The sequence below is a fragment of the Eschrichtius robustus genome, chromosome 5, assembly GCF_028021215.1.
Source record: "Eschrichtius robustus isolate mEscRob2 chromosome 5, mEscRob2.pri, whole genome shotgun sequence".
Classification (NCBI taxonomy): Eukaryota; Metazoa; Chordata; class Mammalia; order Artiodactyla; family Eschrichtiidae; genus Eschrichtius; species Eschrichtius robustus.
The window spans coordinates 38,530,542-38,554,335 of NC_090828.1; the positions used below are offsets into that span (position 1 = coordinate 38,530,542).

The 23,794-nt window shown below is 41.4% G+C and overlaps 1 protein-coding gene across 7 annotated transcripts in view; it reads left to right on the forward strand.

The window, feature by feature from the left end:
* ANKRD44 (ankyrin repeat domain 44) overlaps positions 1–23,794 on the forward strand; it is a 329,081-nt gene that overhangs the window by 284,217 nt on the left and 21,070 nt on the right. For all 7 annotated transcript variants that reach the window (XM_068544732.1, XM_068544730.1, XM_068544733.1 and 4 more), the window contains 5 exons: positions 7,839–7,910; positions 16,242–16,443; positions 20,425–20,512; positions 21,545–21,662; positions 23,262–23,478. In XM_068544732.1, the coding sequence (XP_068400833.1) occupies positions 7,839–7,910; positions 16,242–16,443; positions 20,425–20,512; positions 21,545–21,662; positions 23,262–23,478 (697 nt within the window). The remainder of the gene's footprint in view (positions 1–7,838; positions 7,911–16,241; positions 16,444–20,424; positions 20,513–21,544; positions 21,663–23,261; positions 23,479–23,794) is intronic.

Sequence of the window (23,794 nt, forward strand, 5' to 3'; positions counted from 1 at the left end):
GTTTCTGCTTTCTTAAATAGCACATTTAGAAAGTGGTTTAGTTCAGCTGAAGGTCTCTTGAAATCCCTGAATTTTTTCCTGCCATATTTTCAAATAACTAGTGATAAGCTATACTACTTACAAAGCTTGGGTTTCCAGCTAAAGTGTAATGTTTGTGTGTTTCCTTGCAATTTTGGATTAGATCACTGTTTTGTTAACCCAGCGGCCAGTTGGCTTATGGTCAAGTTCATATTTATTCTTGATTTTGTTATCACAGATTCACTTTTTAGAGAAAGAGGCTTAAACTTGGCCTTCTATTACCTCTGCTGTTTTAAAATCCAAGACGTTGAGGTGTTCTTTGTGTGAGTCCTCCGGTCCCGTGGAAATGCCTTCCAAATTCAGAAAATGTCCTACGAATTGTTATAATCTTAAATACAATCGTTTTCTCAGGCCCCCCAAAGTTATAGAGCATCCCAGCCACCCCCCACCCCGAGTTCATGTTTTACAAATAAGATGGTTGAAAAGCCTGCTTGCTCTCATCTTAGCTTTTTTCTCTCAATTCCTACTTCAGATGCCCATCTTTACTTGTCAGTGGGGGGTTGGGAGTAGCTTGAATCTCAGACCTTCTGGTGTTTTCAGCCAAGAGAGTCTTGGCAAATGCGAGGTGGTAGGAGGACGCGGTGGGAGAAGAGGTGGAGGTCAAGCGGTGCTAGATTCTCCATACAAGCTTCATAAATGATTGATCAATTGAGAAAAGAAGCAATTCTGGGATTTTGGCGATAACAAGGAATAAGATTAAGTAGTCCAGATAAAGGCTTTATTAAAGCAGCCATTTTAATAGATTTTTTAGGCAGAGGACCAAGTCGATCCTTGGAATGAGTGCAAATTTTTTATTGAGCCAGTAGAAACTGATGGTGACATATTGGACATGTACATTGGATTTATGAGTGTAATTCAACGTGAAAACTAGCATGTGAATGCATGGGTTGTGTAAATGTTACGTATAAAATTATATTCTTTGATTTATAACTACAAGCTTTATGTGCAGAACTCATTGCCTTTTTATGATGCTGCTTGTTTGGCATGTATTCTTAGCTGTAACTGTTTCAAAAGAGCCATTCTATTTCGGATTTTGACAAGGTAGGTTGCGGATGATCTCTGTAGAACAATGTTATTTTCCAGTAATATTGCAGACCACAGGCTGAAGTACGAGTTTGTATAATGAGTCATGGTAGGAGCTCTCTGTCTCCTTCCGGCCCCCATATTCTTCCCCTGAGTCGTTTATGCAGAGTCGAGTCTCTGAGCAGTGCTGTGTATCTGCATCATCCCTTGGACTTGATATGTTTAGAATCAATTTTAAATTAGAAAGAAAATTCTAAACGTAAACGTCAGTTTTGAATGACTTGCAATTGGCTTTTCTCCCCACTTTTTTCACATTGCCTTCTTAACTAACAAAGAAGAATCGCTAAAGGAAGAGGCATATTAGAGGAGCTAGATTCCAATTAAGGTCCCCTGTGACTGCTGTGTAACTAAAATGACTACTTACCACTCCTAGGAAACAAAGAGGAAAATCTCAAAGATCAAAGGGAATTATTGAAGTTAGAGACATAAAAAGACCCACATACTTTAAAAACACACACACACATGCACACACACACAAAAAAACTCTTCTTGTCTCCTACCCTCATCCCTCCTGTTGGATTTTTTTTTTTTTTAATATCAGGAAAAAGTTTCAGCTTATCAGTTGATAGGAAGACATTGTTTTGTGGGGTGAATAACATGGGTTTTGAATTAGACCTGGTTCAATTTCCTCATCTGTATTTTCCAGGCTGTGTGAACTTGAGCAAGTTACTTAATGGATTACTTGAGGATAGATTGAGGTGATCCATGGAATGCTCAGGTCATAGTAAATGCTTAATAACTTTCGGTTGTCATCAGTGAGAATCTTCATCATTATCACTTATCACCACCACCGCCTTCATATCATGGTCACCACGGCCTCCACAGCCGCCAGTCACCATCACCATCACCATCACCATCACCATCACCATCACCACCATCACCATCACCATCACCATCACCATCACCTCCTCACTCTCCTGGTTTTCCTCCTACCTCTCTGTACCCTCCCCTGCTCACAACCCCTTTTGCAGACTCTCTTCCTCTTCCAAACCCTAAATACTGGGATTCCTGAGGTTTACGTCCTCTCTCACTACACATTCTCCCTGGCAGCCTCATCCACAGTGGGGGCTTCCTGTCTCAGCCATTGCTGATGACTCCCAAATCCATTACTCCAGCCGAGGTCGCTCTTCTAAGCTTCAAACATTATATCCATCTGTCCACTGGACATCTCCCCTTAAATGTCCCAGCGGCACTTCAGACTAAAGCTCAACACAATTTCCCTCCCCTGACCTTGTGCCTTCTCTTTGTTTCTTATCTTAAAGAAGGCATCACAATTCACCCTGTTACCAAAGCAAGAAAATTGGGTGTCATCCTTGACTCTACACTTTTCCCTTCCTCCGCTGTTCAGTCGATGAATGATGTCTGTTACACCTTCTAGGCTCTCAGGTTCATGTGGGTAGCGACCATTTTAGAACTGGAAATCTCAGTGCCTAGCACAGTACTCAATAACTATTGCATGAATGAATAAAGGAGTGAATGAATGTCCTGAATATCCCCACTTCCTTCCATTTCCTCTGCCTCTTCTGTAGTATAGGCCACCGTCCGTTCTCAACAACTTAATAATTCATAATTTAGAAATCCCATAGTTGAAATATCGTAACTGATCTCCCTGCTTCTAGGGTTGTGGTCCCCACCCCCAGCACCACTGCAGTTCATTTTCCACACGGCACAGAGAGATTTTCATGAAACCCAAGAATCTGATTGTGATCATGCCTCTTCCCGGCTGAAAGCACTGCAATGACTCTCACTAATTATCCTGATTTGATGTCCTGGCTTACAGCTGTTATCCCGGCCCAATTGTCAATCTCATAAATGTCCTGAATTGGGCGATAATGATATGATCACCCTATACCTAATCTCTCGTCTGCTTACGTTTCCAGCCTAATTGCTCCTCATTCTTTCCTTACCCCTACATGCTATCTAGTCTTATTAAACTTAAAGCTTTTTGTATTTGTTGTGTTCTCACATGCTCTTCCTTCTGCCTAGAAATTCCCTTCTCTCTTTGCCTCGCAGATTCCTACCATCCGGGTCTCAGGCTAAACCTTCCTTTACAGAAGCGTCTTCTCTGACCCCCAGGGTTATGTCAGGTACCTCTTCCTTCATGTTCCCATAGCATCTTGCATCCTAGCTCTTGCCTCACTGTTTTCACTACCTGTTAACTTCTGTGGTTCCGCACTAGCCTCTAAGTTCTCTCAGGTCAGTGACCACATCTGTTCGCTGCACAGTTGAATCCTGGTGCCTAACCCAGGCTCCCCGACAGAGATGACATTCAGCAAACGTGTAGTGAATGAAGTAAAAATCCCATGCTATTAGAATGATCAAAGTACACGTGTGGAAAAATCTTCCACGATAAATCTTCTGGGAATATGCCTAATTTTTGACTGTAAACAGTACATTTGTCTTCTTGCCTCTGTTCATCGTGTTTGTGATAACGGTGGAAATGATTCTGTGTTCCTTTGATTAAAAGTTCATTCTAGGACAGGATTTGGAGTTGGTACGCACGGTCAATTCCAGGAACTCTTGCAGGTGATAATGTTGCAAAACAAAGCAAAGAACAGCTGTTTTCTAGCCTTTTCAAGCAGTTGAAGCTACTTTTATTTCAACTATGTATGGCAGATGGTTTTAAAGTTATTTGTTCTGAAGTTAAAGTTAAATTTGCTCTAATTATTCTAATGTATCCTAGATTGCTTAAGTTCCAAATTCTATTCTCACACTAATAAAAACAAACATAAAATGTCTCATACTTCCGATATAATTATTTGTATTGTATTATTTGAAAACTTGAAATTGTGTGCTTTTAGATGGTAAATTTTACACTGTTATTTGATCTACCAGAGAATGCAAACATTTTGTTTCACATGCATTGACTAGAAAGGAGTTCTGGACCTATCTAGGGGTCTGTGTACATCATTCTATTAAGTGAAAAGGAAGGTTAATGGCTTTTATTCCAAACAGAAATAGCTTTAGTGTTTTTATTACAAAAACAATACACATTCATGGCCAAAAAAAAATCAGGAAAGATAAAGAAGAAAATAAAAATCATCTGTACTCCCACTTTTAGGTTACTGTGTTAAACATTTTAGGGTATATATTTCTCATCTTTTTTTCTGTATGTGTAGTCATATCAATACAGTTTTTTAAATGGAAATGGTATCATTCCACACATATGGCTTTAAAATGTGTTTTTCCACTTGACAAGTTTGGGACTTTCCGGGAGAAAAAAATGGGTAAAGAGCATGTTAGGAAGTTTTGCTTCCTAGCGTATTGAGTGTTGTAACTTCCCTTTTGCCATCCCCATTAAGAAAACTTAAATAATCTGTATTACTTTTTGAATCAGTCAGGGTTCATCTGAAGGAAACAGAAGCCATGCTAGCTGTTTTAAGCAGAAAAAGATTTGATTTTTTTAAAATAGGTGTTTATAATATTGTTGGGAGGTCTAGAAGAGGGCGCCCTAGGCTGATCCTCCAGAAATAAACCTAAACTGCACTTGGACTGCCAGAGTGGCTGCCCCTTCCTCATGATCAGGGAGATGGGGAATCAGAAAGGACCCTGGGGCTTCCCTGGTGGCGCAGTGGGTGAGAATCTGCCTGCCAATGCAGGGGACGCGGGTTCGAGCCCTGGTCTGGGAGGATCCCACATGCCACGGAGCGGCTGGGCCCGTGTGCCACAACTACTGAGCCTGCGCGTCTGGAGCTTGTGCTCTGCAACAAGAGAGGCCGCGATAGTGAGAGGCCCGCGCACCGCGATGAAGAGTGAGAGGTCCACGCACCGCGATGAAGAGTGGCTCCCGCTCGCTGCAACTAGAGAAAGCCCTCGCACAGAAACGAAGACCCAACACAACCAAATAAATAAATAAATAAATATAGTTTTTAAAAAAAATAGAAAGTACCCTGGAACGGCTGCTCCATAGACACATCAGCCCAGCTGACGTACGGGGACGGACTTGTCACTGCCACTGCTATTGGCCCTAGAGCCACACAGCATCTGCTGAATCCACACTGCCAAAAACGGATGCCTGTATCCCTGTCTTGCTTCTCTGCCCTCACGAAGATAGTAGCCTGTACACAGGAAGCTAAAAGACAAGCTAAAGTCTCCATGACTCTGCTTACCATCAGAAATCAGAGATGCCCTCCGCTCACTTCTGTCTCTAAAATTTCAGACTGCATCTAATTGGCAGAACCTAAATCACATCTGAAACCCTAGTTCAAGAGAGTCTAGGAAATGTAGTTTGGATATGTCTAGTCTCTGCTGTATAGGGCAGCCCAATCCCATCAGTCAGGAGGCTGGAGTGGACATTGAATACTGCCATAGTCACCACACATCAAGGCTTTGGGTGTTGGGTTTTTGTCCCTTTTGGATGCATCACTATACAAAGAAGAACTTAACAGCAACATAAAGAGGGAGAGTTTATCAGAAGTGGTGATATATACCACTACAATTTATTTACTCCATTCCTATTGCTATTTATTCATTTTCTGTTGTTTGGGGTTTTTTCCCATATAAACAGTGTCTTGATAAACTGCTCTTAGCAGAGTCACTAATAGCCCATGTTCCTAAACCCAATGGGCAATTTCTCAGGCCCCATTTTACTTGACCTGTCAGGACTTTTGACATGGCTATGCTTTCTCCCCTTGAAACTCTTTCTTCACTTGGTTTCGGAACCTCCCGCTCTCCTGATGTTCTTTCTAGCTCACCTGCTCGTTCTGCATCTCCTTGCTGGTTCCTTCTCATCTCTCTAGCTCTTAATGTTGGGTGCCCAGGATCCAGTCTCCCTTCTCTGTTTACTCCCTGGCTCATCTCATCCAGCCTTATGGCTTTCAGTACCCTGAAGTCCACACCAGTGTATCCTACAGCTGCCGATTAACATGTACTTTTGATGCTTTAAAAACATCTCAAACCTAACATTTCCAAAATCGAACTTCTGCTTTTTCCCACTACATATATTCCACTCACTCCTCCATTTCAGTTCGTGGAACCTCCATCTTTCAGTTTGCTTACAACAAAATCCTGAGGGTTGTCCTTTACTTCTCTCTCTCACATTCACATTCAATCCATCAGCAAATCCTGTTGATTCTGCCTCCAAAAATATCCACAGTCCAACACTTTTCTCCATCCCCACTTGCTCCCTGCGGGTCCAAGCCACTGTTATTTCTCTCTTGGACTTTTGCCCCAGCTCTTCAGTGGTCTCTGTGCCCTCCCTAGAGTCTAAAAGTTAGAACATGTCACCTCTCTGCTCAGAGCACTCCAGTGAAATTCTATCTCACTCAGGATAGAAGTCACAGACTTTTTACAACAACCCAGAAGGCACCTTATGATACTGCCACCCACACTGCCACCATCTTTCTGATTTCCTTTCCATCATTCTCATCCTTGCCCACCTTGCTCCAGTCTCACTGATGATCTTAAGCATCTCTGTCCCTAAAGGACTCGGCAATTGCTGGCCCCTCTGCTTGGAATGCTCTTCCCCCAGACATCCACAAGGCCCTCTCTTCACCCCCAGACGTTGTTCAGCCATCACCTGCTCAATAAGGCCTTTCCTGATCTCTGTATTTAAAGTTGCAAACAGACCTCTCCTCCAGCCTTCCGAACCCTCCTTCTCGGTTTTATTTTTCTCCATCGCACCTACGGCTTTCTAATTAATTATATAACTTCTTTCTTCTATTGCCTGCCCTGCCCCCTGTGAAAAAATTGATTTTTAAATATATTTTTAATTATTGAGTCAGTGCATGGAACAGTATCTGGGCACATTGGTAGTCATTCATCAAGTGTTGAATGAATATATTTCTTTATACATGTGTCATTGTGCACTTGTCTAATTATTTAGTGGGGATTAATTCCTGGGGTCAAAGATATGCACAAAATTGCCCAGAAAGGTTTTAACAATTTGTTCTCCCAACAAGAGTCAATGAAATGTCTTTTTCCTGATACCCTCACCAACATCATACCCTGGTCACACTATCCGTTCCATTCCTTGAACTCACCGTGTTCATCCCTACTTGATGCATTTGCACTGACTCCTTCCTGCTCCCAGAATGCTCTCCTGCCACATTTTGACTTGATTTCACTCTTCTTCTTATTCAGGTCTCACTTGAACTGTCATCTCCTTGGAGAGGCCACCCCCGGCCATCAGCTGTAGAGTAACTTCCCAGTCACTCCATATCACATCACCCTAATTTACTTTCATTACAGCATATTTCTCTACCAGATATTTTCTTATGTGTATGTTGTTTATTTGTTTGTCTGTGCTTTCCCGCTCTAGAATGTAAGCTCCGTGAGAACAAGAGCTTCCTAAGTCTTTTGCAACGCTATCTCCATAAATGTGTGTTTGATAATGGAATAGACCCTGGGTATTGTAATTTTCTCGCTGTGACGATCTGCTGGGTGGGAAGTGGATTTAACATGAATTATTTGCCTAGATTGGTGAAGCTGAGCAACTTTTCAAGTATGAAAGCTTCCTTTTGAATAACAAATGCTAAGATGACCTAGAAGTTGAAATATTCAGTTAGCATATTTGTTTTAGATATGCTATATCAGATTTCTTATGTTTCTGAGAAGTTGCATGATTTCTTAAGTTTCTGAAGCCTCCTTTCTCATTTATGTCAACATTTGTATCCATAAAGTAGGATTCCTTCTGCAAATTGCACTCATGTACTCTTGTTTTCTTTGTGTCTCCACAGCTTTTGGAAAGAACCAACAGTGTTTTTGAAGAGTCAGATGCCGGTGCTACCAAGAGTCCGCTCCACTTAGCTGTAAGTGAGATGCTGTGGGCAGCTTCCCCTGTTACAAAAAGAACCTCAGTGTTCCTAAAACTAGGCTGCTCTTAAAAGGAAAGCATAGCAATGCATAATAACTCATAATGGAAACAGTACATGGGTAAAGGCTCAGGCTGTGGTGAGAAAGCATGTCTCAAATTCCAATCCCAGCTTCCTGGTGACCTTAGACACATTACTTACCCTGTCTGAGCCTCGATTTCCCCATCTGTGAAATGAGGATACAGGAAAAGAGACAACGTGCATGAAGCCGTATCACAGTGCCCTTAATAATGATTGTTATAAATTTTAAGTCTCTAAATTATTATTATCTAGTAGTTAAATCAGTAAACTGAGGAAATGTTTTATTTTGGTTTTAGAGATTTAAGTATAGACAACAAGTATTGAACTTACAGATAATCGAATGCCACAGTTAAAAACTTGAGATATTTAAATACAGACTTGTGAGAGCAAGATGAAAATATGCATAATTGCAACTCTGCTGCTTCTGCCTGGGCTTGGAATCGGGGTCTCAGAGGAGGTATCAGGCGCTGATTCTTGTACTGGGTGAGATCTGGGAGGGAGGGGAGCAGGGGTTATTCTGTCACCAGTAAAGCTTCCTTTCCACATCCCAATCATTGAAGAGAAATGCAATAGCTCAGAGTGAGGATCCCCAAACTCTCTCTGAGGGTGACCGAGCTGGGAAGTTCACTACCACTCTACTTCAGTTAAGGTCTTGCTAACCGTTGATAATCAGCAGCTGTTCCCTAGGAGCCCCTCAGACTGGCAACAGCCAGCTCACCTACGCAGGGCTCTGCTGAGCTGTGAGGCCTCGGTCCAGGGCCATCAGGAAGGTGTTTGGATGCACCCAGAGGCTGGATGCTGGGAAGAGTAGGATGCTGGGTCTCTGTGTTTAATGATTATGACATTTCACTCAGTACCACGCACACATAAGCACTTATTCAGTTTCCTTCTGATGAAAAATTGAGATGGAGATTTTGGAGAGCAGAGAGGAGTGTTTTATTGATGGCATACATAAGCAGTCAGGCAAGGTAAGAAGGGATGAGGCCATCCCGTAAGGATTGGGATGAACCGATCACACTCACGGAGCCCTCCCTTCTCTGCCAGTCTCCCCACATACTCACCAGCACACCTGATAACATCCCACTCACCACCCTCTGCCACATCTACCAACGCAGGGACTATACACACGGACACACGCACACACTGAGTCCAGTGAAATCAGGCTAAAATGTCCATTCGTCTTTCTTCCAGACATGGGCTTAGAGTAGAAAAGGTGGATGGAGAGTAGGATATTTACATGTATAAAATTTCATACCAGTCGGCTCTTAGTACAGGTTGCTCTACAGGTTGACCCTAGAATCTCTGCCCAGCCATCTGCTGTGCCTGGGGAAGTTACCCCAAAGCTGGGAGAGGCCTATTGGAAAGGTTATCTCAGGTAGAATTCTCATGCCCTATGAAGGTGGGGTTGATTGCTTTGCTAAGCCTGCTGGTAATATGAGAAGAGACTTTCCTAGCTTCCAAAAAATTCTATCATCTCTCATTCTTTTTTTTTTTTTTCTTTCAAAAATTATTGTTGAGTGCTTACTGGGTGCCAGGTACTCTGCTAAGCGTTGTGGGTTCCCAGTCCTGTAAAGACAGGGTGGTACCATATCATCGGAGAGAGTTGGGCTTTGGTAGTTAGTTCTACACCTAGGGGATCCTAGCCACCAGTCTTCTCATTAGCAACTCGCCTGGACATGGTTTTTCCATCTGTAGATTAAAAGGAGTGAGGTAGTTAAGGATCCCCAAACCCTTTCCAATTTGTTAGTTTATTTAATTGTTTTTTGTATGATCTTGGCCAAGTACCTAACCTCTTGTGTCTCAGTTTTCCCACTCATAATACGGGGAGAATAGCAGTACCTCTGTCATAGGGCCACTGGGGGGATGACCTGGGTTAATGCATGTAAAGCAGTTAGAACACCACCTGGCACTATCATCCTCGCTATTAGTAACATCAGTATCATTCTTTCCTTTGACATATACTGACTGTGCGTGTACCAAACACTGTTTCGGGAGCTGGAGAGATGGCAACAAACAAAACCCAGCCACTGTCCTTGTAGAGTGTGCAGTCTAGGAGAGACAATAGGCAAGTAAATACGCAACATGGCAGGTGGTCAGAAGTGCTGCTGCCAATGGGAACAGTGAGACAGAGAGCATCGACATGCAGTCTGAGCGCTGTTTCCCACAACATAGCATCTCACGTTTGACCAGGGATGCGACGAGCTAACCATTTGGTCTCTGACAGAAGAATGCTCTGGGCAGACGTGCAGAGTCCCTGGGGTGAGAGCACACTTGGCATGTTCCCAGAGCAGCAAGGCCACCATGGCTGGAGCACAGTGATGCGGGGAGGGTGGTAGGGGTCCGAGTGTCGTAGAGGGGGCAGGGAGGCGGGGGAGGGCCACAGACTCCAGGGGGAACTTTGACTTTTTCACTGAGCAAAAGAGGAAACCATTTGGAGGGTTTTGAGGAGATAGATGATGTGATATGACTTTTATCTTAGAAGGATCACTTTAACGTCTGCATTGAGTTTAAATTGTCAGGGAACAAAGCAGAAACTAGACAACCAGGCAAGCGATGATGGTGATAACATTGACCAGGGTGATCGCAGTGGGTCAATTCTAAAACTATTCTATTTTTTACCTCTAAAAGCTAATACTTTTTAAAGAAATTATTATTTGCTCCAAGAACCCTGCAAGTATGCCCATCGCCCTCCCCAGGGCCCTCTGTAGCAATTAACTTGATTAAAACCCAAGGCACATTATTTCTTCCGTGGAAGATTCTACAGTGAAAGAGAACCAGATGCCCCCAAACCTTGACTACCCCAAGAAACCTGACTGGCCTTGAGTTACTATTTCCTGGCTGAATGATTCAAGTCTCCAGGGTTATCTGCCCAGTGAATTTCATAAGCATTTCATCCACTTGAAAAAAATTAAATCAAGAAACAAGGCTATGCAAATCAAAGGCTCCAGCTGTCAAGATTTCCAGATGGACCCATTGTTTCATGGATTCTGTTGAGATCCCAAATTCTTTCTCCTTGCTGCCCTCAGTTCCAATCTAAAAAGTTCAAAGAAATTAATTATGTTTAAGAAGTATTTAAGTTACTTAATGAGATTTTTTAAAGTCTTTTGTAAAACAAATTTGAAATGTTTGATTGCCACCTCTAGTGAAGGCTTAAACTGGGTTGTCTATTGAAAGCCAAAATACTACATGCTTTTTGAACCAGCATATTTGCTCTTTTGTGTGATTACTTCTTCCTGGAGATATTTTAGAAATTATTTGTGGAATTACCCACTAAACACCTGATTTAGGATGGGAATAGAAAGAAAAATAAGACAATGTTCATCATGCACTGCTGATATGAGAAAGGTCTTCTTTCCTGACTACCTGAGTCTCTTTCAGAGAGTTTAAAGCTTTATTGTATACTTTCTTATAGACTCTAAGAACCACATAACTGCCTAAAGACAGAATCATGCATTTAACCACAGAATAGAATTCCATATTATGTGGTAGTTTGTTTCTAGGGTTAAGCCCTAAAGTGTGAAGGTAAGTGAAAATTCTTGTATTATCAAATTTACCTTTATTATTTCCATTAAATTGCCCTGGAAGTATAGTATATATAGTGTTATGTCTTCAACTCCATATTGTAATGCTTTTGGATACTAAAATTCAAGAGCTGCAGGCTTGACTAATGGAAGAAACAAAGGGAATTCTATATATAAATCTGGCCTTTCAACCATCCTGTCTTTGAATTTTTAAGTGCCTGATATAGAAGAAAATATGGATTGGAATTCTGAAGCTTTCCTTCAGCAGGGTTCACTCCATTTTATTTTAATGTTAAGCCTCTTTAACTTTAACACATGCAAGTAGGTTTATTTTTTGTTGTGAGAATTAAAGGAGAAACTGCAGGGGTCTTTTACAGGAGTTAAGTTCTTAAGTCAGCGCCTAAGCTAAGTGCCCTTTGATGTGACTCTGCTGTCCTGAACAGTGCTGATCCCTCTACATCACCTTCCTTCCTGAATGTGTTTCTCTTTGCCCTGGGTTTTCTCTTTATTAACATCTAAATATGTTAGCCATGGTGCTTTGTAGATATGCATGCAGTTTATAGGTTGCCAATTCTATTTTCCTAGGCTAAGTCAAATTGACAGAAATTGTAAATGTTTACTATCTTTGTCATCATAGTAACTGCCACTGAAGGAATGAGCATTTACAAATAGCATCTAGAACCGTCTATTATCTACATGGACTCATTTCCCTTTGATGTAAAGTCAGGATTTCTACATAAGCTGAATCAGTCACTACCATTACAATTTAAAATTAGAAGAGGTGTTATGCAAAAATAAGCCACAGACTCAAGCCCAGAGTCAAGTGAGATAGACTGACTTATACCCTGATGTAGATGCTCCTGTTGCCACAGCCCTTTATAGGAGGATAGGTGCTCCCAAGTTGGCTTAAAATCACCAATGACGAGTTGATGATGGCCGAAACTAGGTGATGGGTATTTGGGAATTTATGCCACTATCCTCTATTCTTTATATAAATTTGAAACTTCCTGTAATAAAAAGTTAAAGAAGCATATATCTTATGGTCTTGTTGTATCCTCTCCATAGTAGAAGCTCGTGAGAAGCCCACAGCTCGGGCTCTGGGATCTGACTGGTCTGCCTTTGAATTCCGGCTCCACCACATAAGGCTGAGGGCTGAGTAACATCTCAGCCTTTCTGTGTCCTTGTTGGTGAGATGGGGATAACAATAGCATCCAAACCATGGGTTGTCGTAATAATTAAATAAGGTGCTACGTGTCCAGTCCTGCCTGACACACAGCAAGTACTCAGTGAAATTAACTATTGCTTCAGAAGTTAGGTTAGACTAAAGGCTTTCCATCCTAGGTTTCTGATTCAATATTTGTTATTAAGCTCTCTGAGCCATTACACATAGGCACGAAAGTATTTTGCTTGAAAGTCAGTTAAATGGAATTACTGGGAAAAATTATAAGACATTGCCTAAAAACATAGATTCTGGTGGTCACAGATTGTGGGTTTCAAACCTGACTTTGTCACTTACTAGCTTAAGTGATCTTGGGTGAATTAATTAACATTGCTTGTTTTGTTTTTTTCATCTATAAAAAGGATGTTTGCAAAGATTAGAGCTCAACACAGTGCCCTCAATAAATAGTTGCTATTTTTAAAATATATTCTTATCACTAATATTAATAAATTATAATAGCAGTCATTATATTCATTCATTTATTCATCAAATAATTGTTGAGTGTCTACTCTGTGCTGTGCACGAGTCTAGAATACATCAATGAGCAATACACATAAAGTACCTTCTGTCCTAGATAACAAAGAAATCAATAGATATGTAACAGATATCAAGTGATAATAAATGCTATAAAGCTAAAATAAAGCAGGATAAGTGGGGTGGAGAGTATCCGATATGTTGAGGAGAAGGGTAGTGGGCTACTTTATATGGGCCTGAGAAGCCACCAGATAAGGGGACAGTTGAAGCAGAATTACTGAAAAAGCCTTGTGGCTCTTTGCGGGAAGGGCTTTCCAGGCAAGGGAAACAGAAAGGACAGATGCAATGGCCCAGAGGAGGACATGCATGACTTAATCTTAGGGGGTGCAGAGGGGAGGCTAGAGTGGTTGGAACAGAGTGACTGAGGGGCTATGCTGATGGACAGGGTCGAGGGAGGCCAAATCCTAAGGGCCTGAATGGTCATGAGAAGTTTGGGATTTTATTATCAGTGAGGGAATTATCAATGAGTTTTCATCAAGGAGTGCTATATCCAACTTGAGTTTTAAAAGATTTCATCCTGTGGCTGTTCAGTAACAGTTTGCAGGAGGGCAAGGACGGAAAGGGAAGCTTTTGCCATAATCCTGGCCACAGAGGATGTGGTATAGTGAGAGCTGGATAGATTCTGGATATATTTTAAAGAAAGAGTAGAGATGATTATGGCTTGGAAGCAGAGATGATCGTGGCATTGAGGGCTGCTACTAGTCACCCAACACCTGTGTGTGAATTACAACAGGGATATGGATAGATATTTCCTGCCGGATGCCCGAGAACCTGATGACACCTCTGTGTGGTTAGCAAAAGTGTCCCTTCCTCTCAGCAGACACATCCCTGTACCAGGGCATGGCAAGGCAGTGGGAAGGGGTGGGGAAGCTACTTGTCAGCACCCCCTTGCCCCAGTGTCCCAGAGCCCTTGTGCAGGGCCACAACCCTGGGCTTAAGAGGGAAGACGAAGAGGACGCCAAAATATTGGGCCTGAGCAACTAGAAGAACAAAATTGCCATTTACTGAGATGCAGCAAATTTTAGGAGGGAAATTAAGAACTCAGTTTGGGACATGTTAAGCTTGAGATGCATATTAGGTATTCAAGTGGAAATTTCAGTAGACAGTTGAATATATATGTCTTGCAAAGTAAAAGAAGTAGTTAGAACTGGGATATAAATTTGGGATTCATCAGCATATGAGTTATTATACTACATATATATGTTTAATATGTAGCATAATGATCATAATCATTCACAAAAATAATATAATGAGAAAGTTTTAAAAACAGTTCCTATCAGCACTCTTAAATCTTGTGGGTCCTTTTAATCTAGTTTTTGTTACTGTTGTGGTTGACATGTACTTGGGAAAAACATTCAAATGGTTTTTTAAAAGATAAGGTGAAATGAGTCCACATGTTCATTACTTTACCTCCCATTTCTAGAGGTAACCACTGTTAACAGTTTCCTTTGTATCCTTCTAAAATTTTCAATGAATACAGAAATATACATAGATACAGATATGTGTATATCTGGATATATTTGCTTTTTATAAAATTGTTATATGTACTATTTTCAACTTTTTTTTACAATTTTTGATAGATTTTTGTCAAATCACCCTCCACAAATGTCACACCAATATATACTCCCACCACCAGAGCGTAGATTGCTTTTTTTTCACCAGGTCTTATCTAATACTGGACATGGCCAAACTTAATCATTGCCATTTGGTAGTTGAAAAATAGTACCCTGAAAATTTACATGGTTTTTTTTTCGTGTATGTATTGACCTTTTATATTTCTTCTTCTGTGAGCTGACTTTTCATGTCCTTTACACATTTTCCTAGTTTTTAAAATGGTTTGTATAAGTTCTTTGTGTATTAAGGAAATTAGTCCTTTGTCTGTGCTAAGACATTTTTCAAATAAATCGTGCCTTGAGTAATTGCTGCAGTAGAAAAACAGAAAGTGCAGGAGACATAAGAGGAAACGTTGGCTGCTGACGACACTGGGGACAGGCTTTTTCTCTGTCTCCTTCTTTACTTCCCTCCACCAAATCCCCACCCCCACTGTATCCTTATCTGTTTTCTTTCTTTTATTTCAATGTCCTTGGCCTTATATGTGCATATACATTTTTTTTTTTTTTTTTTTTTTTTTTTACCTTATAGACTTAGTAAAAATTACCTTTCGGGCTTTTAGTTTTGTGTTTTAGTATGAAGCCTCCTAACTTTAATGCAGCATAAGACTTCACAATAGGTCTGAACTTGGCACTGATGTATGGAATATACTTCCATAATTGGTTCTATGTTTTCATTATAATCAGTGGAGGAAACAGAGGAGAGAAGAGGAAGCATCAACTATGTATAAGACACGATGCAAATCCTGTGCGATTTTATCTCTTCTCGTCTTCTCTGGAAGGCAGCTTTTATTGCTCTCATTTATAGATGAGGAAACAAAGTCTAAGTGAAATTAAGAAACTCACCTAGGATCACGAGGTTGAAATTTAAAATGTTGGACTGTGGCAGAAGGTCACTATGCCTCTGTTGAATTACAAAGTCCACAGTGTTTTTAGTGGTTTTTTCCCTCGAGGTTTAACAGAAAAGCCTCCTGAAAAAATATTCTGATTGTGTTAATAGGTTTAGGACTGAACTGGCAGATGAAAAAATATATTAATTCACTCAGCTATTAGTCTGCATTAGATTATTAGATCAATAGATATAAATATAAGAATACATTGATACATTTAGTACCTTTGGAATAAATTATTTGACAAAAGAGAAAGAACATGAAGAAATGCATATGTAACTGTGAGGTCTGTGCGTTATAATTTTTCCATCTAACTCTGGTTTTGCCTGTGTTTCAATAATTATTCCAGGCATCTTTCTGATGTGCTCTTTGGAGTGGTCTCCATGCGTGATCTGAGAGCCTTAGCCCCTCACGTGGATTGTTGTGGGATTTAAGGTGAGCAGGCATTTGAGTGGTTGGTTTCTCCTTTGCAGGCCTACAATGGGCACCACCAGGCCTTGGAAGTCCTTCTGCAGTCACTGGTGGACCTGGACATCAGGGATGAGAAAGGCCGCACTGCTCTGGATCTGGCTGCCTTTAAGGGACACACAGAATGTGTGGAAGCACTTATCAATCAGGGTGCGTCCATCTTTGTGAAAGACAATGTAACCAAAAGAACCCCACTTCATGCCTCAGGTAGGTCTTGTCAAGAGTCTGGTTACCCTAGTTTTGTGGCCCACTTATAAGTTCAAGTAAAAGGATGGCAGCATTTTCTTTCATCCCAATTGTTAAAATATCTATTTTCTTTCTACATCAAACATGCCTACACTCTTCCAAAATGCTTTTGGCTTACTATCCACTTGGTGACAACTGGTATTCTATGGCCAGAGAGCCTCTGGCCTTCTTCTTTAAAGACAATTTTTTTTAGAGCAGTTTTAGGTTCACAGGAAAATTGAAAAGAAGGTACAGAGATTTTCCACATACCCCCTGTCTCCCACATGTGCATAGCCTCCCCCATTATCAACATCCCTCACCAGAATGGAACATTTATTACAATGGATGAACCTACATTGACACACCATAATCATCCAAAGTCCATAGTTTACATTAGGGTCCACTCTCAGTGTTGTACATTCTATGAATTTGGACAAATGTATAATGGCATGTATCCATCATTCTGCCCTAAAATTCTGCCCTAAAAATCCTCTGTGCTGCATCTGGCCTTCTCCTTAACTCCAAAGAGAACCTTTGGCCAATGGCAGTCACAAAACTTTCTGAAAAAAGGGCAAGGTGTAGTGTGATCTGCAGATAAATTACATAGAATAAAATCACACAGCATTTCGAAGCACAAAATTAATGATATTTCACAGCTACTTCATAAAAGGAGTTGTCAGACAGCAATCTACTCAGTACGTTATTGTGCAGCCCAAATGGTACTTCTTCACTTTTGCTCTGATTCTTGATGCATCAGGTGTAAAAATAGGGACTGTTAAAAAGTGCATGTATTTTTCAAGAAGTAAGTAATTTGCCTTTTCTGGGACTTTTCTTCAACATACATAAAATAAAACTGTGTCCAGACACTTCTAGACATATACACAGATGTAAAGGTAATGTGGAAGAGTTTCTAGCTCAGCTAAGGCATAATTTCCTTTGGACTCAGGAATTCAATGATAATGGCCTTTGATCAGGAAAGCAGGTATCATCTTATAAAGAGAAATAACCATGAAATAATGGATGTATTGAGGAAGAAAAGGAGTGAAAGCAGTTTTCGAAAGACTTTATGATTCTTGTACTTGGGAAAATGTTCTTGGAATGTTAGATTTTGTGGAAGTATTGCCATCCACATCCCTGAATTTCCAAACCACTGAAGAAAAACAATTCGGAGATTGAAAAACGTTGCCTAATTATCTGGAAATGATTGTTCCTGGAAAAAACTTTAGCAGTGGTTGGTATGGTTAAATTATAAATTCTTATTTCCCATCATCACATTTAGTCTTTTTGGTATTTTTGGTATTTATAAGTATTATTATAAAGTTTGGTATTCTAGGCTTTCTTGGTGTTATCTTAAAGTTTACATTTAGTTCTCCTTTTTAAAGAGTAGTTGCCTATCATGAAGGCAAGCATTGTGCTTCAGTTACCATGTACTTCCTGACAATTACAAAGGGCCTATTTTGATTGTGGAAAATCACCCTTGTGAACAGGTAAACAATGAAGAATAATCATTGTCACTCATTTGCCGCTGTGATATTGGTTGCGGTCCAATGGAGCCCCCTAGTGGTCAAGAGGACTCACTCCTTTTGGGTTTCCCTCGTGTCATTCATTAAAAAGATGCAGGCTGTCATTTGACTCTGTTCTCCACAAAATGTCTGCTGTGCAGAAGCTTTAGCCTGTGCTTTGAGAATCTGCTTCTCCAGAATCTTTTCCAGCTCATTTGAGACGCCAATTTTTTTGTTTGTTTCAAATCCTGAGAGTACAGTGAGGAGGAGGAGCCAGGATGGATTTTAGAGGGTTTGACACAGATAGTTGTAATGACAGTTGTGGTCTTTGAGCAGCCTGAGAAATGGCTGTCACTCATAGTCAGGGAGAGGCTGAGCTAGTCTGAAACAAAGCTGGACTTGGCAGTGCACAGCTAAAGGAGATGGTAGCATCTTTTTGTTGGAAGGCAACTGCGGAAAAACATAGTTTGTGGGAAGCCAACGAGAATCCTAGGGTAGCTACACTTTTACGATAAGGGGGAATTATATTTACTGAGGGCTATTAGCTAAGTTCAAAAAGCTACTGTACACGGCCTCACCTCCCACCCCCTCACTGCCCCCCCCCCAAAAAAAGACACACTACTGAAAAAATCGGTTTGCTCTCCAGCATACTGGATGAGTGATACGAACTTAGATGATTTTTCCCCCCTTCTTCTGTTTAGGCAAAAATCAAAATCCTTGGAACCATTATGATTATGAGTGTTTAAAGAATATCAAATTGCTATAGAAAGAGGAATCAATCAAAATATGCTGTACCTCCATTTCATGAGTATTATAAAATACCACCACCTGTAGTATTTAGCTATCAGTCCTCTGCTAATTATTTACTTTTGAGCATACATTAAACCCCTTGCATATTTCACCATTGGTAACAGATTTAATGTAATTTTTAAAACAAAAAGCAAAACAACAGCAACAACAATATTTCCACTGAATTTCCTCCTGAGGTACATAAATGGGATGTTGCTGAGCATTAGCTGAATGCAGTGTCTACAAAATATGGGTATTATTCCTGTAGTTAATTTGAGTGGTGTCGATGAATGTGAGCTAATTCTAATACGAATTGTCCCTGAAAAATGTGTCTTTGTTAAATTAGCCTTCTCTCGTGACTGGCATGCAATAAAAAGGGCTGTAAAACGCAGCTCTTAGAAGAGCCTCTATCAACCTAACATAGCTGCATCTATTCCCTTCTCTCTCCACATCCATAACGAGGTTAATACAATGTATTTTATGGTGTTCTCATTGTTCAGAGAGGAGAGAAGGTCACGTTTGGAATTTTAAACATATTTGTTCGCATCCTACTCCCTGAATGGAAAGCCATGTCTTTTGTAAGGCTGTGGGTTCCATTCAACAAGCTGGAGGAAAGTATCTTACCTCAGGGATTGTCGTCCCCGGAGGTTTGCTTCCGGGCCCTGGGGCACCGCAGCTCCTAAAAGAAGCATCTTGCCTGGTGCTTGCCCTGCCCTGTGTGGGCTCTGCCCTGGCCGGTCAAGGCCAACCCAAGGTTGGGGCCACACTTCCTGCCCATTGCCAGTCCCTACCCAGGCAGCTGGGTGAGGAGGGGCAGGGTGAGGGCCTGCCGCACCCCAGTCAGAGCTTGGAAGGGAGGGGGGGACAGAGGAGACGGGGTTGGGGGGGGTGGTTGGGGGGGGGAGGCCGCCGGGAGAAGGCAGAGAAATGAAGGCTTTGATTTGAGGAACTCAGATGGAGGCGTCCTCCAGCTACTGGGGGTCCATCTGTGAGTCTCCTGGGAGTGCCAGTCAATCAATGAGCAGTGAGCCAATGGCTCTGTACACCTTGCTGGCTTGAGGTTTTGCTTTAAGTCACCACTAATCAGTTGGAGCAGAATAACTGCATCAACGTCTACCTCAGAATGTAAAATGATGGGGAAAAGAGGTAAGATCTGTTCCCATCTCCCTTCTTCCCCTCCTCTGCTCCCCTCCCCGCTCCTCTTCCCTTCTGCCCCTCCCCTCATTCGCTTGCTCTCCTCTCCCTCCTCCTCTGCCTTCTCCTCCCCCTTCGACCTGCTTTTTAAAAAGGGCTGGAGGCAGGCTAGACACAGGATGATTATACAGAATTGAGAGGCTCTCTTAGAGGAACAGAAAGGATAACTGGAAAGTGGAGAGAGATGATCAGTCCCATAGGAGGAGATAAGAAAGGATGTCCTGTTTAAGGAAAAAAGCCTCTATACAGCAACCAGGAGAAAAAGTTAGTTGAGGACCAAAGTGCCCTATAGGAAGAAAGGGGAAGATGGGTTGGTAACATACACATTGTGTGCTTTGCCCAGCAGCTGGCACGACCTGGAAACCTGGAGATGTCTGTTAGCAACAATTGAAAACTACCCATTTGAAGTCCAAATAAATTTCACTTTGGAGGGATATGTGTGGTCTGTTAAAAGAATGTCCATTATTTTCTTTTTCAGTAATTAATGGTCACACACTGTGTTTGCGGCTATTACTAGAAATTGCAGACAACCCAGAAGTGGTTGACGTGAAAGACGCCAAAGGACAGTAAGTGTTCATGCGCTTGGGGTTGACATTTCAAATCACTGCAGGTGACTGGTTAATTTGTTAAATAGCTAGGAGGGCTGACTGCTGAATTCTAGGTTGGGGGTATATATTGGGGTGAAGTTCATGGACGAGGGTCCTAGAATAATGCAGTGGCTTTGCACTGGAGTGTATATCCAAGAAAAATGTGTGTGTGTGTATATCTTGATGAAAAACAGCCAACTTTTTAATGTCCGTAGCCATGTGCTCTGGCCTTTTTAAAATATTCCCTCCTTTGTTCCTTTCTATCCATTTGTACCCTCTTCTGAAGCTGCTGCAGTCTCATTTTTTAAATTAATAATGGAATAGGACAGACCTCAAGAAGTTATCTCCACTGTAAAAATCCTTCATATTTTTATCCTTCCCAAGTTTGTTTTTCCCGAGTATTTTCCATCTGTTAGCCCGTTCTCCCACCCAGTCTTCTCTTACAAATAGGAAAGGCAGAGCAATAAAGCGCTAGTGACTCACCCCAGATATATGAGTTCATGTCGAAGCCAAAGCTGGAACCTCACCTCCTGGATCCCAGCACTTGGATCTTTCCTCTCTGGGCTTGTCTGACTTTTCTTTAAGGCAATGAAGCTTTGTTCAAATAAAATCTTGAGCCAAAGTCCGACATAGAAAACCATGAAAGTAGAGCTGCTCTGATAGAAGCAAGAGCATCTCTTACATATACACACTCCTTACTCACTTGATATTTGGTCAGTGCTACATAGTTCTGAAAATGATGGAATTCAAATGAACATTTTGAGGTGGAACCTTCCTGTGCCCCACCCGTATTGATCAGTCCGCTGCCGCCATTCCATGTGGCCATTAGAGACCAGAGGCAGATAGCTTGTTCCAAGTAGCAGATAGCAAACTGGGGACACTCAGAAAATATCAAGCAATTGTCAAGAGGAGAGAGAGACAGAGAGATGGAGAGAGGGAAATCCTCCCACTGGAAGTGATGAGTATTTTTTTAATCTTCTTTTTAAAAGCCTAATTTCCCTCTTTTCCTAGAACCCCGCTGATGCTTGCAGTAGCATATGGACACATTGATGCTGTTTCGTTGTTACTTGAAAAGGAGGCAAATGTGGATGCTGTTGACATCATGGGCTGCACAGCTTTACACAGAGGGGTATGTGTATTTTCCTCAGCTTTAGTCAAGCAATTTCATAGTGAGCTTGTTTCTTCTCCCCCTGCCCATATGAATTTTTAGTAAGAAAATTGTTTCCTGAGATAACCAATTAACCTCAGTCAGCCAAAAAAGAAATTACAAAATCTTTTGCAAAGGTAAAATAATGGCAGGTACTCTTAGGTCCCGCTCTTGAGTTGTCGCATTTGATTGTGATAATAGGTACATGAACACCTCCTGTTGGTAGAATTGGTTCTTTCTGATTGCATGCACATCATAGGAAATTTGCAAAAATTTTTTAAAAGCACAAATAAGAAAATCATAATCACTAGTAATCCCACCTCCTGGAGATAACCACTTTTTGGTGTATATATCAGCAATCTTTTTTTCTAAATATAGATTTGTTTTAAATTTTAAATTATTTATTTATTTATTTATTTTATTTATGGCTGTGTTAGGTCTTCATTTCTGTGCGAGGGCTTTCTCTAGTTGCGGCAAGTGGAGACCACTCTTCATCGCGGTGCGCGGGCCTTTCACTGTCACGGCCTCTCTTGTTGGGGAGCACAGGCTCCAGACGCGCAGGCGCAGTAATTGTGGCTCACGGGCCTAGTTGCTCCGCGGCATGTGGGATCTTCCCAGACCAGGGCTCAAACCCGTGTCCCCTGCATTGGCAGGCAGATTCTCAACCACTGCGCCACCAGGGAAGCCCTTAAATTTTAAAAAGAGAGAATACTGAAGATGCTATTCGGAACCTGCTTTTTTTTCTCTTAGTGTATCAAGTACCTTTTTCCATATCACTAAATGTTTTTCTGCCCTATCATTTTTCATCCTCCACTGTGTACAGGTGTCATAATTTATTCCAATGATTACCTAGTTTTGAGTAGCCATGCTATTTTTAATTGTTCTTTATACAATGTAGGCCCATTCCCCACCTGAAATATGTATCCTGCTGAAATATGTATCCTGTGGGTAATTCTTCATACACACCCTGCTGAACTGTTTTTTAAAGCATGTCAAATAATCCAAATGAAACAAAAGCAGAAATCAGAAAATTGCTATTTGAAGATGGTGCTGACCACCATGATCAATGAAAAGAAGAGGAACTATGAGTGGTTAACGCCATAATCATGGATCTTATTTCTTGGGTACTTCCTGCGGGCCGCACAGCAGGCTGAGAGCCTTTACATATTTTATTAGTCCTCACAACAGGCTGTGAGGTCATTATTACTATCCCCATTTACAGGTGGGTAAAGTGAGGCATAGAGAGACAAATTGACGTGTCCAAGGTTTATAAGAGGGAACCAGAATTTAACTCACATCTTCCTGATTTTAAAGCTGATGCTTTCCACTATATCATGATTCCTTTCACGGTTATGTTTGGAGAGTCAAGAAACGTTTCTAAAACGCTGGTGTTCACACAGACCTTTCTGTTATGAATCCTGCTAGGTTGTCCTGCCTCTCTCCTCCCAAGTAGGATAGAGTCTGTTTCCCTTAAGACCCTGGAGTATGTCCACTTACTCTGAGCCCAGCCTCCCTTAGCCAACTGCTTCGCTTCCTGAGTCTTCTCAGATTTGTGTTCTGTTTTTCATTGCGACGCATCAGATTATGACAGGACATGAGGAATGTGTGCAAATGCTGCTGGAACAAGAAGTGTCGATTCTGTGTAAAGACTCCAGAGGGAGGACACCCTTGCACTATGCGGCTGCTCGGGGCCACGCCACGTGGCTGAGTGAGCTGCTGCAGATAGCACTTTCCGAGGAGGACTGTTCTTTCAAAGATAACCAGGGCTACACGCCGCTGCACTGGGCTTGTTACAACGGTGAGTTAACTGTCACTGGGCTGAATTCCATCAGACTTCCTGCCCCAACACCACTGTGATCTCAGAGGAGGTGGGAACAAAGCGTCAAGCTGTAAACCAGAGTTTCCAATCTTTCTGCATTCAGATACCTCAAAAAAGATACCTTTTTTTTTTTTTTTTTTTTTTTGATATTTTTCCCTCCGTGGCTACCATGATGCCATAATGGAGTGAAAATTCACTTTACCCTTTTTGTTGATCAATAACCTTTGACTCCTAATCAGGACTTCTGATGAACTGAAATAACCAGTTTTAATCAGGGTTTCTTCTCTATATGAGA